The sequence below is a fragment of the Diadema antillarum genome, unplaced genomic scaffold (assembly GCF_040938485.1).
Source record: "Diadema antillarum isolate AM-2024a unplaced genomic scaffold, OU_Dant_1.0 seq00000222_RagTag, whole genome shotgun sequence".
Lineage (NCBI taxonomy): Eukaryota > Metazoa > Echinodermata > Echinoidea > Diadematoida > Diadematidae > Diadema > Diadema antillarum.
In genome coordinates this window covers 69,851-85,410 of record NW_027271276.1, presented here as the reverse complement: position 1 = coordinate 85,410, position 15,560 = coordinate 69,851, and the positions used below count along the sequence as shown (strand labels likewise).

Below are 15,560 nucleotides of genomic sequence, written 5' to 3'. Positions count from 1 at the left end.
CCAAGTTCAAGCACAGAATGCAAGCAATGTCCAATGAGAGAGCTCTTTCGCGCCACTGTACACTTTGTGTGGAGCATACTTCTGGCTTAAGAGTGAATTTTACAGACATTTCAAAACGGAAAAACTAGTATAAATCATGCTTGCGTCTCCTTGACTCAAATATATTGTTTGTTTGTTTTTTTGTTTGAAAAGATTTTATTTTCTGCATTTCATATTTTCTTTCAGAATACAAAAATAACAAAGGCAGGTTCAATTACACAAATACAATTCTGAAAATTATTGACATATTACATAGTAAGTCATATTTTGTATATAAAGACAAATGAAACGTTAAATAACATACAAAATGTTTATATGGCCAATAATGACTTGATTCACAGTACAATATATAATATATACATATAATGCAGAGGGCCGCCGTTATAAGCCGTGCTTGAACAGACGGACAGCCAGAGTTAAATTACCATTTTTTATTGTAGTACTTGAACACTAATACGGATGGGCCATGTTAAAATGCATGTAAATCCAGTTTTATACAATTACTTGGTAAACAGGAGTGGTGCCTGTGAGTGCGTGTGCAGGTGATGAAGCGCGAAAGTGTTGATGGTCAGCACTTCTAAGAAAATGATTGAATATGTTATAATATGGGCGAAGGGTCAAGCAACAAAGTAAAAGAAAGGGAAAAGGGGGTGGACCAAAATATTGCCTTGTTGTTGAGTATAAGAGGTACATGTTTAATGATTACTGTACCGTATGATATTGTGCCAAGAAATATTTCTTTGTATTTGCCTTAAAGGAATAGAGAGATGTGCACTGTTTTATGTGGAGAGGGAGTGAATTCCAAATATCAGGCCCGTTATGCCGAATTGATTTTTGAGCTAATAGGAGTTTAGGGTTATTCAAATGGAAATCATTACGATGGCGCGTGGGGTAAGCATGGACATCCCTGTTAAGGGAAAATGCGTTGTGGAAGAGTGGGAGTAGATTTTGCGTGTATTTGAACATAAATATTGCTGTTTGAAATTTGTGTATATCGTCAACTTTAAGAACTTTTAGTCTAAGGAATAATGGATCAGTATGTTCTAAATAATGTGAGTTAGTACATATTCTTATTGCCTTTTTCTGTAAAAGAAAAATAACATTTACTTTGGTTTTATTACAGTTTCCCCAGACAACATTACAATAATTAATATACGGTAAGATTAATGCATTGTATAACATAGTGAGTACTTTTTCCGTTACAAAATATTTTAATCTCCGAAGTATTGATGAGCATCTAAGCTTCCTCTCTACGAAAAAGCCAAAATCAGAAACAACAGTTTCTTAATCCGGTCAGCAACCAAAAACGAACTTTAGACGACAAAATCTTCCGTGAAAAGTAGGTAAAATTTACACAAATTCAACTGATTAAATCGTCATGATAAGAACCGATATTATACGCAAATTTAGTATCAAAATAAAGATCAAAGTCTAGAGAACAATTTACTGTGACTTGTAGCCATGATGAATGTATGTACAAGTCGCTACACTGTGAAAACCATAGCCCTGTCAAACTCTCGCAAAATCTCGCACGTACGAGACACCTTTCGAACGCAAAGATCGTCAACGAGAGTGTTGAATAAATCTTGCCGGATCGGCTCACTAGCATACGTGCTGCGGTCTGACTGTGAATGCAAGCACTGTCCAATGAGAGAGCTCTTCCGCGCCACTGTACACTTTGTGTGGAGCATACTTCTGGCTTAAGAGCGAATTTTACAGACATTTCAAAACGGAAAAACTAGTATAAATCATGCTTGCGCCTCCTTGACTCAAATATATGATGAGCATCTAAGCTTCCTCTCTACGAAAAAGCCAAAATCAGAAACAACAGTTTCTTAATCCGGTCAGGAACCAAAAACGAACTTTAGACGACAAAATCTTCCGTGAAAAGTAGGTAAAATTTACACAAATTCAACTGATTAAATCGTCATGATAAGAACCGATATTATACGCAAATTTAGTATCAAAATAAAGATCAAAGTCTAGAGAACAATTTACTGTGACTTGTAGCCATGATGAATGTATGTACAAGTCGCTACACTGTGAAAACCATAGCCCTGTCAAACTCTCGCAAAATCTCGCACGTACGAGACATCTTTCGAACGCAAAGATCGTCAACGAGAGTGCTGAATAAATCTTGCCGGATCGGCTCATTAGCATACGTGCTGCGGTCTGACTGTGAATGCAAGCACTGTCCAATGAGAGAGCTCTTCCGCGCAACTGTACACTTTGTGTGGAGCATACTTCTGGCTTAAGAGCGAATTTTACAGACATTTCAAAACGGAAAAACTAGTATAAATCATGCTTGCGTCTCCTTGACTCAAATATATGATGAGCATCTAAGTTTCCTCTCTACGAAAAAGCCAAAATCAGAAACAACAGTTTCTTAATCCGGTCAGCAACCAAAAACGAACTTTAGACGACAAAATCTTCCGTGAAAAGTAGGTAAAATTTACACAAATTCAACTGATTATATCGTCATGATAAGAACCGATATTATACGCAAATTTAGTATCAAAATAAAGATCAAAGTCTGGAGAACAATTTACTGTGACTTGTAGCCATGATGAATGTATGTACAAGTCGCTACACTGTGAAAACCATAGCCCTGTCAAACTCTCACAAAATCTCGCACGTACGAGACACCTTTCGAACGCAAAGATCGTCAACGAGAGTGCTGAATAAATCTTGCCGGATCGGCTCATTAGCATACGTGCTGCGGTCTGACTGTGAATGCAAGCACTGTCCAATGAAAGAGCTCTTCCGCGCCACTGTACACTTTGTGTGGAGGATATTTCCGGCTTAGGAGTGAATTTTACAGACATTTCAAAACGGAAAAACTAGTATAAATCATGCTTGCGTCTCCTTGACTCCAGTATATGATGAGCATCTAAGTTTCCTCTCTACGAAAAAGCCAAAATCAGAAACAACAGTTTTTTAATCCGGTCAGGAACCAAAAACGAACTTTAGACGACAAAATCTTCCGTGAAAAGCAGGTAAAATTTACGCAAATTCAACTGATTATATCGTCATGATAAGAACCGATATTATACGCAAATTTAGTATCAAAATAATGATCAACGTCTGGAGAACAATTTACCGTGACTTGTAGCCATGATGAATGTATGTACAAGTCGCTACACTGTGAAAACCATAGCCCTGTCAAACTCTCGCAAAATCTCGCACGTACGAGACACCTTTCGAACGCAAAGATCGTCAACGAGAGTGCTGAATAAATCTTGCCGGATCGGCTCATGAGCATACGTGCTGCGGTCTGACTGTGAATGCAAGCACTGTCCAATGAGAGAGCTCTTCCGCGCCACTGTACACTTTGTGTGGAGCATACTTCTGGCTTAAGAGTGAATTTTACAGACATTTCAAAACGGAAAAACTAGTATAAATCATGCTTGCGTCTCCTTGACTCAAATATATGATGAGCATCTAAGTTTCCTCTCTACGAAAAAGCCAAAATCAGAAACAACAGTTTCTTAATCCGGTCAGGAACCAAAAACGAACTTTAGACGACAAAATCTTCCGTGAAAAGTAGGTAAAATGTACACAAATTCAACTGATTAAATCGTCATGATAAGAACCGATATTATACGCAAATTTAGTATCAAAATAAAGATCAAAGTCTGGAGAACAATTTACTGTTACTTGTAACCATGATGAATGTATGTACAAGTCGCTACACTGTGAAAACCATAGCCCTGTCAAACTCTCGCAAAATCTCGCACGTATACGAGACACCTTTCGAACGCAAAGATCGTCAACGAGAGTGCTGAATAAATCTTGCCGGATCGGCTCATTAGCATACGTGCTGCGGTCTGACTGTGAATGCAAGCACTGTCCAATGAGAGAGCTCTTCCGCGCCACTGTACACTTTGTGTGGAGCATACTTCTGGCTTAAGAGCGAATTTTACAGACATTTCAAAACGGAAAAACTAGTATAAATCATGCTTGCGTCTCCTTGACTCCAATATATGATGAGCATCTAAGTTTCCTCTCTACGAAAAAGCCAAAATTAGAAACAACAGTTTTTTAATCCGGTCAGGAACCAAAAACGAACTTTAGACGACAAAATCTTCCGTGAAAAGCAGGTAAAATGTACGCAAATTCAACTGATTATATCGTCATGATAAGAACCGATATTATACGCAAATTTAGTATCAAAATAATGATCAACGTCTGGAGAACAATTTACCGTGACTTGTAGCCATGATGAATGTATGTACAAGTCGCTACACTGTGAAAACCATAGCCCTGTCAAACTCTCGCAAAATCTCGCACGTACGAGACACCTTTCGAACGCAAAGATCGTCAACGAGAGTGCTGAATAAATCTTGCCGGATCGGCTCATTAGCATACGTGCTGCGGTCTGACTGTGAATGCAAGCACTGTCCAATGAAAGAGCTCTTCCGCGCCACTGTACACTTTGTGTGGAGGATATTTCCGTCTTAGGAGTGAATTTTACAGACATTTCAAAACGGAAAAAGTAGTATAAATCATGCTTGCGTCTCCTTGACTCCAATATATGATGAGCATCTAAGTTTCCTCTCTACGAAAAAGCCAAAATCAGAAACAACAGTTTTTTAATCCGGTCAGGAACCAAAAACGAACTTTAGACGACAAAATCTTCCGTGAAAAGCAGGTAAAATTTACGCAAATTCAACTGATTATATCGTCATGATAAGAACCGATATTATACGCAAATTTAGTATCAAAATAATGATCAACGTCTGGAGAACAATTTACCGTGACTTGTAGCCATGATGAATGTATGTACAAGTCGCTACACTGTGAAAACCATAGCCCTGTCAAACTCTCGCAAAATCTCGCACGTACGAGACACCTTTCGAACGCAAAGATCGTCAACGAGAGTGCTGAATAAATCTTGCCGGATCGGCTCATGAGCATTGCAAGCACTGTCCAATGAGAGAGCTCTTCCGCGCCACTGTACACTTTGTGTGGAGCATACTTCTGGCTTAAGAGTGAATTTTACAGACATTTCAAAACGGAAAAACTAGTATAAATCATGCTTGCGTCTCCTTGACTCAAATATATGATGAGCATCTAAGTTTCCTCTCTACGAAAAAGCCAAAATCAGAAACAACAGTTTCTTAATCCGGTCAGGAACCAAAAACGAACTTTAGACGACAAAATCTTCCGTGAAAAGTCGGTAAAATTTACACAAATTCAACTGATTAAATCGTCATGATAAGAACCGATATTATACGCAAATTTAGTATCAAAATAAAGATCAAAGTCTGGAGAACAATTTACTGTTACTTGTAACCATGATGAATGTATGTACAAGTCGCTACACTGTGAAAACCATAGCCCTGTCAAACTCTCGCAAAATCTCGCACGTATACGAGACACCTTTCGAACGCAAAGATCGTCAACGAGAGTGTTGAATAAATCTTGCCGGATCGGCTCATTAGCATACGTGCTGCGGTCTGACTGTGAATGCAAGCACTGTCCAATGAGAGAGCTCTTCCGCGCCACTGTACACTTTGTGTGGAGCATACTTCTGGCTTAAGAGCGAATTTTACAGACATTTCAAAACGGAAAAACTAGTATAAATCATGCTTGCGTCTCCTCGACTCAAATATATGATGAGCATCTAAGTTTCCAATCTACGAAAAAGCCAAAATCAGAAACAACAGTTTCTTAATCCGGTCAGGAACCAAAAACGAACTTTAGACGACAAAATCTTCCGTGAAAAGTAGGTAAAATTTACACAAATTCAACTGATTAAATCGTCATGATAAGAACCGATATTATACGCAAATTTATTATCAAAATAAAGATCAAAGTCTGGAGAACAATTTACCGTGACTTGTAGCCATGATGAATGTATGTACAAGTCGCTACACTGTGAAAACCATAGCCCTGTCAAACTCTCGCAAAATCTCGCACGTACGAGACACCTTTCGAACGCAAAGATCGTCAACGAGAGTGCTGAATAAATCTTGCCGGATCGGCTCATTAGCATACGTGCTGCGGTCTGACTGTGAATGCAAGCACTGTCCAATGAGAGAGCTCTTCCGCGCCACTGTACACTTTGTGTGGAGCATACTTCTGGCTTAAGAGCGAATTTTACAGACATTTCAAAACGGAAAAACTAGTATAAATCATGCTTGCCTCTCCTTGACTCCAATATATGATGAGCATCTACGTTTCCTCTCTACGAAAAAGCCAAAATCAGAAACAACAGTTTTTTAATCCGGTCAGCAACCAAAAACGAACTTTAGACGACAAAATCTTCCGTGAAAAGCAGGTAAAATTTACGCAAATTCAACTGATTATATCGTCATGATAAGAACCGATATTATACGCAAATTTAGTATCAAAATAATGATCAACGTCTGGAGAACAATTTACCGTGACTTGTAGCCATGATGAATGTATGTACAAGTCGCTACACTGTGAAAACCATAGCCCTGTCAAACTCTCGCAAAATCTCGCACGTACGAGACACCTTTCGAACGCAAAGATCGTCAACGAGAGTGCTGAATAAATCTTGCCGGATCGGCTCATTAGCATACGTGCTGCGGTCTAACTGTGAATGCAAGCACTGTCCAATGAGAGAGCTCTTCCGCGCCACTGTACACTTTGTGTGGAGCATACTTCTGGCTTAAGAGTGAATTTTACAGACATTTCAAAACGGAAAAACTAGTATAAATCATGCTTGCGTCTCCTTGACTCAAATATATCATGAGCATCTAAGTTTCCTCTCTACGAAAAAGCCAAAATCAGAAACAACAGTTTCTTAATCCGGTCAGGAACCAAAAACGAACTTTAGACGACAAAATCTTCCGTGAAAAGTCGGTAAAATTTACACAAATTCAACTGATTAAATCGTCATGATAAGAACCGATATTATACGCAAATTTAGTATCAAAATAAAGATCAAAGTCTGGAGAACAATTTACTGTTACTTGTAACCATGATGAATGTATGTACAAGTCGCTACACTGTGAAAACCATAGCCCTGTCAAACTCTCGCAAAATCTCGCACGTATACGAGACACCTTTCGAACGCAAAGATCGTCAACGAGAGTGTTGAATAAATCTTGCCGGATCGGCTCATTAGCATACGTGCTGCGGTCTGACTGTGAATGCAAGCACTGTCCAATGACAGAGCTCTTCCGCGCCACTGTACACTTTGTGTGGAGCATACTTCTGGCTTAAGAGCGAATTTTACAGACATTTCAAAACGGAAAAACTAGTATAAATCATGCTTGCGTCTCCTTGACTCAAATATATGATGAGCATCTAAGTTTCCTCTCTACGAAAAAGCCAAAATCAGAAACAACAGTTTCTAAATCCGGTCAGCAACCAAAAACGAACTTTAGACGACAAAATCTTCCGTGAAAAGTAGGTAAAATTTACACAAATTCAACTGATTAAATCGTCATGATAAGAACCGATATTATACGCAAATTTATTATCAAAATAAAGATCAAAGTCTGGAGAACAATTTACTGTGACTTGTAGCCATGATGAATGTATGTACAAGTCGCTACACTGTGAAAACCATAGCCCTGTCAAACTCTCGCAAAATCTCGCACGTACGAGACACCTTTCGAACGCAAAGATCGTCAACGAGAGTGCTGAATAAATCTTGCCGGATCGGCTCATTAGCATACGTGCTGCGGTCTGACTGTGAATGCAAGCACTGTCCAATGAGAGAGCTCTTCCGCGCCACTGTACACTTTGTGTGGAGCATACTTCTGGCTTAAGAGCGAATTTTACAGACATTTCAAAACGGAAAAACTAGTATAAATCATGCTTGCGTCTCCTTGACTCAAATATATGATGAGCATCTAAGTTTCCTCTCTACGAAAAAGCAAAAATCAGAAACAACAGTTTCTTAATCCGGTCAGGAACCAAAAACGAACTTTAGACGACAAAATCTTCCGTGAAAAGTAGGTAAAATTTACACAAATTCAACTGATTATATCGTCATGATAAGAACCGATATTATACGCAAATTTAGTATCAAAATAAAGATTAAAGTCTGGAGAACAATTTACCGTGACTTGTAGCCATGATGAATGTATGTACAAGTCGCTACACTGTGAAAACCATAGCCCTGTCAAACTCTCGCAAAATCTCGCACGTACGAGACACCTTTCGAACGCAAAGATCGTCAACGAGAGTGCTGAATAAATCTTGCCGGATCGGCTCATTAGCATACGTGCTGCGGTCTGACTATGAATGCAAGCACTGTCCAATGAAAGAGCTCTTCCGTGCCACTGTACACTTTGTGTGGAGGATATTTCCGGCTTAGGAGTGAATTTTACAGACATTTCAAAACGGAAAAACTAGTATAAATCATGCTTGCGTCTCCTTGACTCCAATATATGATGAGCATCTAAGTTTCCTCTCTACGAAAAAGCCAAAATCAGAAACAACAGTTTTTTAATCCGGTCAGGAACCAAAAACGAACTTTAGACGACAAAATCTTCCGTGAAAAGCAGGTAAAATTTACGCAAATTCAACTGATTATATCGTCATGATAAGAACCGATATTATACGCAAATTTAGTATCAAAATAAAGATCAACGTCTGGAGAACAATTTACCGTGACTTGTAGCCATGATGAATGTATGTACAAGTCGCTACACTGTGAAAACCATAGCCCTGTCAAACTCTCGCAAAATCTCGCACGTACGAGACACCTTTCGAACGCAAAGATCGTCAACGAGAGTGCTGAATAAATCTTGCCGGATCGGCTCATTAGCATACGTGCTGCGGTCTGACTGTGAATGCAAGCACTGTCCAATGAGAGAGCTCTTCCGCGCCACTGTACACTTTGTGTGGAGCATACTTCTGGCTTAAGAGCGAATTTTACAGACATTTCAAAACGGAAAAACTAGTATAAATCATGCTTGCGTCTCCTTGACTCAAATATATGATGAGCATCTAAGTTTCCTCTCTACGAAAAAGCCAAAATCAGAAACAACAGTTTCTTAATCCGGTCAGCAACTAAAAACGAACTTTAGACGACAAAATCTTCCGTGAAGAGTAGGTAAAATTTACACAAATTCAACTGATTAAATCGTCATGATAAGAACCGATATTATACGCAAATTTAGTATCAAAATAAAGATCAAAGTCTGGAGAACAATTTACTGTGACTTGTAGCCATAATGAATGTATGTACAAGTCGCTACATTGTGAAAACCATAGCCCTGTCAAACTCTCGCAAAATCTCGCACGTACGAGACACCTTTCGAACGCAAAGATCGTCAACGAGAGTGCTGAATAAATCTTGCCGGATCGGCTCATTAGCATACGTGCTGCGGTCTGACTGTGAATGCAAGCACTGTCCAATGAAAGAGCTCTTCCGCGCCACTGTACACTTTGTGTGGAGGATATTTCCGGCTTAGGAGTGAATTTTACAGACATTTCAAAACGGAAAAACTAGTATAAATCATGCTTGCGTCTCCTTGACTCAAATATATGATGAGCATCTAAGTTTCCTCTCTACGAAAAAGCCAAAATCAGAAACAACAGTTTTTTAATCCGGTCAGGAACCAAAAACGAACTTTAGACGACAAAATCTTCCGTGAAAAGTCGGTAAAATTTACACAAATTCAACTGATTATATCGTCATGATAAGAACCGATATTATACGCAAATTTAGTATCAAAATAAAGATCAACGTCTGGAGAACAATTTACCGTGACTTGTAGCCATGATGAATGTATGTACAAGTCGCTACACTGTGAAAACCATAGCCCTGTCAAACTCTCGCAAAATCTCGCACGTACGAGACACCTTTCGAACGCAAAGATCGTCAACGAGAGTGCTGAATAAATCTTGCCGGATCGGCTCATTAGCATACGTGCTGCGGTCTGACTGTGAATGCAAGCACTGTCCAATGAGAGAGCTCTTCCGCGCCACTGTACACTTTGTGTGGAGCATACTTCTGGCTTAAGAGCGAATTTTACGGACATTTCAAAGCGGAAAAACTAGTATAAATCATGCTTGCGTCTCCTTGACTCCAATATATGATGAGCATCTAAGTTTCCTCTCTACGAAAAAGCCAAAATCAGAAACAACAGTTTCTTAATCCGGTCAGCAACCAAAAACGAACTTTAGACGACAAAATCTTCCGTGAAAAGTAGGTAAAATTTACACAAATTCAACTTATTAAATCGTCATGATAAGAACCGATATTATACGCAAATTTAGTATCAAAATAAAGATCAAAGTCTGGAGAACAATTTACTGTGACTTGTAGCCATAATGAATGTATGTACAAGTCGCTACACTGTGAAAACCATAGCCCTGTCAAACTCTCGCAAAATCTCGCACGTACGAGACACCTTTCGAACGCAAAGATCGTCAACGAGAGTGCTGAATAAATCTTGCCGGATCGGCTCATTAGCATACGTGCTGCGGTCTGACTGTGAATGCAAGCACTGTCCAATGAAAGAGCTCTTCCGCGCCACTGTACACTTTGTGTGGAGGATATTTCCGGCTTAGGAGTGAATTTTACAGACATTTCAAAACGGAAAAACTAGTATAAATCATGCTTGCGTCTCCTTGACTCCAATATATGATGAGCATCTAAGTTTCCTCTCTACGAAAAAGCCAAAATCAGAAACAACAGTTTTTTAATCCGGTCAGGAACCAAAAACGAACTTTAGACGACAAAATCTTCCGTGAAAAGCAGGTAAAATTTACGCAAATTCAACTGATTATATCGTCATGATAAGAACCGATATTATACTCAAATTTGGTATAAAAATAAAGATCAAAGTCTGGAGAACAATTTACCGTGACTTGTAGCCATGATGAATGTATGTACAATTCGCTAAATTGTGAAAACCATCGCCCTGTCAAACTCTCGCAAAATCTCGCACGTACGAGACACCTTTCGAACGCAAAGATCGTCAACGAGAGTGCTGAATAAATCTTGTCGGATCTGCTCATTAGCATACGTGCTGCGGTCTGACTGTTATATAATGTGTAATACAGAACGTGCACTTTCTTTTTTTAGTTTTTGAAGAAAATGTAGAAGCTAAGTATTAAGTATTGACGACTGAGAAAATTTGGAGAGGCAGGATGGCAAAATAGGTACATTCTTTCAGATTTTCACTTCATTTCAGCAATTGTTGAGCTGACGTATGAGTGATTGTCGGTAGTTAATTAGATTGATTGCAAATATTGGCTAATTGGTATAATATGTTCAAAGCAGAATATAATTCTCCCCGGCGAATATGTCCAGACAAAGTTAGAGTCAAAATGAATCTATATAAAATATGTGTGTTACGAGTATATTGTATCAACCGAGCTAAATTTGTCGAACGTCTCGATGTACGCTATAAACGTAAATGGCAAACGCTGCCATGTACTATACTAATAAATCCATAATTGCAACCGATGATGAATATCCTAAACTCTTGTGAAAACTTTCACATTCTTGACATTCTAAGGTGAAACTTTCTAAAATGAAGTAAAGATGTATCAGAATTCATGATTCTACTATGCCACATTGGGACCGCCTCTCCTGCCCCCCCCCCCCCCACCCTGAGCCTGATGCATGATAGTCCTAATTGAATAAATGACGTCACCACGTCCCAGCTTACGTGGGTGATCAACGCAATGCTCAAAAAATCATTATTCTCTCACTTTCTGATCAAAATGATACCAAGGTGACCAGGGAAGTGGTAAGAATAGTCAGCAACATCGCAGCCGTGGAAAGCTCTCAGCTAGAGAGCGCAGAAGAAGACAACCACGCCATCTCCGACATCGTCACCGCCTTCGAACAGCAGCTGAGGAACACGGAAGTTGAAGACGGAGAAGCCCTCAATGTTGCAGAGGAGAATGTCGTAGTTCAGGTATTTAAACAAAATAATGGCACACACACCTCTAGTTGCATAAACGCAGAGATACACACGCGTTTCATTTCATGTCATAATGACAATGTGGTAATCATGATATTATTGTGATAAAAAATCAATTTCATGTATATATTTCCTCATATCCTTGCATAATGAGGCATAGTACATGTAAATAAAAACATAAAATATATGATATATGATTAGAGCTCATAATAATACTTCCTATGTGGTTTTAATGTTTACATTAGAAATGATAATAATTCTGTCAAGGCGTATTGGAACGAGGTTTCCAGGACAAGTAATCTAAACCTATGGTGATTAGCGAACGCAGAGAGATTGGTAAAACATTAACTTCCTTGAAAACTTGAGGAAAAATCAGACAGTCAGTTCAAAAGTTATGAATTATGCGCCTTTTTTTCTTTTTAGCCATTTAGTCAAAGTCATCAAAACATAAATGGAGTGAGTAGTTTGTATATATACGTCATCTACCTTGTAGTAGCTGTTGGCTGTACATCTCTTTTGTTGTTTTTGTTCAATTGTTTAGTTATTTACCTACGCATGTAAATGTGTCCCTTCAGGTCGCCTCCGTTCGCTCTGACACTTTACAAGAAGGCGCTGTCCTGACAGTGACAGGGGGCAGTGCGGTAGATTACAGCCAGTCTCGGATTATCTTGAACACTACAGCTGGCAGTGGAGATGAATTTGAAGAGATCGACGACTTGATTGCACAGGTGACGTCACTAGACTAGGCAAATTATAGTGGTGACAAGGAGAGCAAGGCATATCAGTGATTCACTAAAGACATCAAAACGCAATAAGGTACCAAAGTTGATAATTACTGTATGTCTATGTGCCGTATAATTCTCTGCAGTTCTACGGAAGGACGCAAGGTACGTTGTACAGAGAGTAGTTGATTGTCTTTTCTTTTGCTTGGTATAGGGGTAGGGGACAACGTATTACCTCCTTTCTTTTTATTCATTGTGCAATGTCAGTCAGTGGAGACAATCTTGTGTTATACATATCCCACAGAAAATTCAGAAAGTTTCACAAGGAACATCTGCCCCTACTACCTCATGTTCTCTCAGCTTTATTCCTCAGTTGACATTTCTGCTGTATTGCTTTCTTCGCCAAGATGTCATAAAGCAAAGGACAGGGATCCTCATTTTTTTTTCACGCTATGCTGTACCAACTTGGGTTCATATTCATCAATTTTGTGCTCTTTTTATTGATAGGGAAATTCGTGGATGATAGTTAAGATGGTGCAGCAAGTGATACGTAAGACCATTCATACGTTCAAAAGTAAAGAACATACTACTATCATAACTCCTTGATAAATTATGCACTTTTCTTGTTTTGTTAATAGGTGGCACTCCCTCCGGGAATTTCGAGTATAGCAGCTTCCTCTTCATCTAATACCAGTCAAGGCAATTCCAGTGGAGAGAACATCAAGATTATCATGAATGTGTTCTCTACCCCCCGGCTGTTCATTTCCGATTCGATCGTTGCCTTCAGCGAGCAAAACGCCACGGTGAATCGTACTGCGAATACGCCCGTGATTTCATTGAGTGTCGGCGATGTCAAGTTGGAGAACCTTGCCCAACCCATAAATTTAACATTCACCGCTCTGGAGGTAAGAAAGCACATTCGTTATTCGTCGGTGATTTAAACACTATACTTGACCAAGTTTATGGATAGACCATTTAAGATGTACATAATATACAAGCACTGCGTTTTGATGGACCATTGTTTGATGGACCATTTTTTTCTTCTCAGAACGTCAATACATCTTTGTTATGTTAAATTTGGTTTGAAACTCTGTATACATTCATTTAGATTATGTACCGCTTGTTCTCTTAATTCATATTGCAATTAAAGAATGTATACCAAGGATCATTATTTATTCCCTTATTTTCATACTCTGGAAAGAGTTGGATGGAAATTGATTTCTAAGATATTCCTGTTCTGTTATTATAAAGTGAAAAGATAACAATCGCAGTAAAGTGCCGTGATATTATTTCTAATTGATTCTGACTGCAGCCGGACTACGAGAACCAGACGTGCGTGTTTTGGAATTTCACCATCAGTGACTGGTCATCCCAAGGCTGTGAGTATGTACAACGGACCACAGATTTTGACGCTGTGACCCAGGACCCATCTTCGGAACCCTCGACCGATCGCGGAAATTTGAGCAAACCGGAGTTCCACACCTGTTCCTGCACCCATCTCACAAATTTCGCAGTTTTGATGGTGAGTTGAAAGGATGAAACGGGGGGGGGGGGGGGGGGGGGGGGGGGGGAGGAGGTAACCGGAAGTGGCACCAGAAGTATATATATATATATATATATATATATATATATACATATTTATTTATCATTTACACCTGAATGTGTAGAACACCAGAAGGGAACATAAACTTCAACTAAAGAGTACACTTTTTTTTTTTATTCTGAATCCTCCCGTATAAAAATTCCAGTTTCAGGCCTGATCAAACATTTACACACATACACGCACACACACACACACACACACACACACGCTCCCAGAGACACACACATAATATACACAGCTTACAGTTCAGAAAGATGCCTCATATCTGGAATGGAATATCTTAAAAGCCATATGGAAAGAAAGATGAGTGTTTTGATGCCTTGTATGAGAAGGTGGAGGCAATAAAAGATAAAGGCATTTATATTTTTCTAGGCTTATTGATATTTTATGGTATATTGATCTAACTATGAGTGCTTCAATTGTTCTGGCATTACAAGACAATGACCATCTGAATTTTACTGTACGAAGTGGAAAACAATAAAGAGACAGGGTGATAAAACTTCGATCTACGTTTAATGCTGTTTTCAAGCATGGAGATTTAACTACGAGTATTTTGCCTTCTTCCATTTCAAAATAAAGATGTTTAATCATCTGAATTCTAATGGGTTTTTTTTTTTTTGGTTCTATAAATCGTAGGACACCCGAGGGTCGTCGGGGCCCCCAGCACTTCGTGCACTGAGTTACATTGGCTGCGTAGTGTCCATCGTATGTCTGGTTGTGGCCTTGGCTACGTATCTTTGCAACAAGTAAGAGTCAACTACGAGTAATCAACAAATAAGGCATTTCCTTCCAAGATGACAGAACTCGCCATAGAAGCGTACCAATAAAGGTCCTGTTTACCTTTGGGAGCAGTGATTTTAAAGATTTTTAAGATCTCACATTTGATGCATATGCGTAGATCTGTTGTATCACAAAACAACCTACCATGTAGAAATTATTTGCAATAAAGCCTAAAAGATATGGAGATATTAGTATTTTTCTCAATAAACCATAAATGTAGACGGTTTAGTCTGGAAACATTTTAATTATAACCATTGTTACCATTTTGTGCATTTAACAATATTTAACATCGATTATACAGATTCAAATATTTATAGTGGTTGTTTCCATCCCTTACTCACATATTAGAACTATTTAAAGGGGATGGCTAGTAACTGGTCAGTGGGATTCAGTTGGAATGCTAGGGGATGATTGTTCCAATCCTTGTTGGATTCATTTAAGAGCACATTATATATCTGTTGTTGTGTGAAGATTCAGAATGGTCTCATATTCAAGTAATGTGCAGTTCAATGTTTCCAGGTTATCATGCCAGTACAGTGACGGGGCAAT

The 15,560-nt window shown here is 39.0% G+C and overlaps 1 protein-coding gene across 1 annotated transcript in view; it reads left to right on the top strand.

Annotated features, from left to right (window-relative positions):
- Window positions 1-15,560, top strand: part of LOC139729173 (uncharacterized) — a 54,412-nt gene that overhangs the window by 34,775 nt on the left and 4,077 nt on the right. Inside the window, exons 16-20 of the mRNA XM_071640105.1 lie at window positions 11,715-11,900; window positions 12,482-12,634; window positions 13,267-13,533; window positions 13,941-14,150; window positions 14,868-14,977. Of these exons, the coding sequence (XP_071496206.1) occupies window positions 11,715-11,900; window positions 12,482-12,634; window positions 13,267-13,533; window positions 13,941-14,150; window positions 14,868-14,977 (926 nt within the window). The remainder of the gene's footprint in view (window positions 1-11,714; window positions 11,901-12,481; window positions 12,635-13,266; window positions 13,534-13,940; window positions 14,151-14,867; window positions 14,978-15,560) is intronic.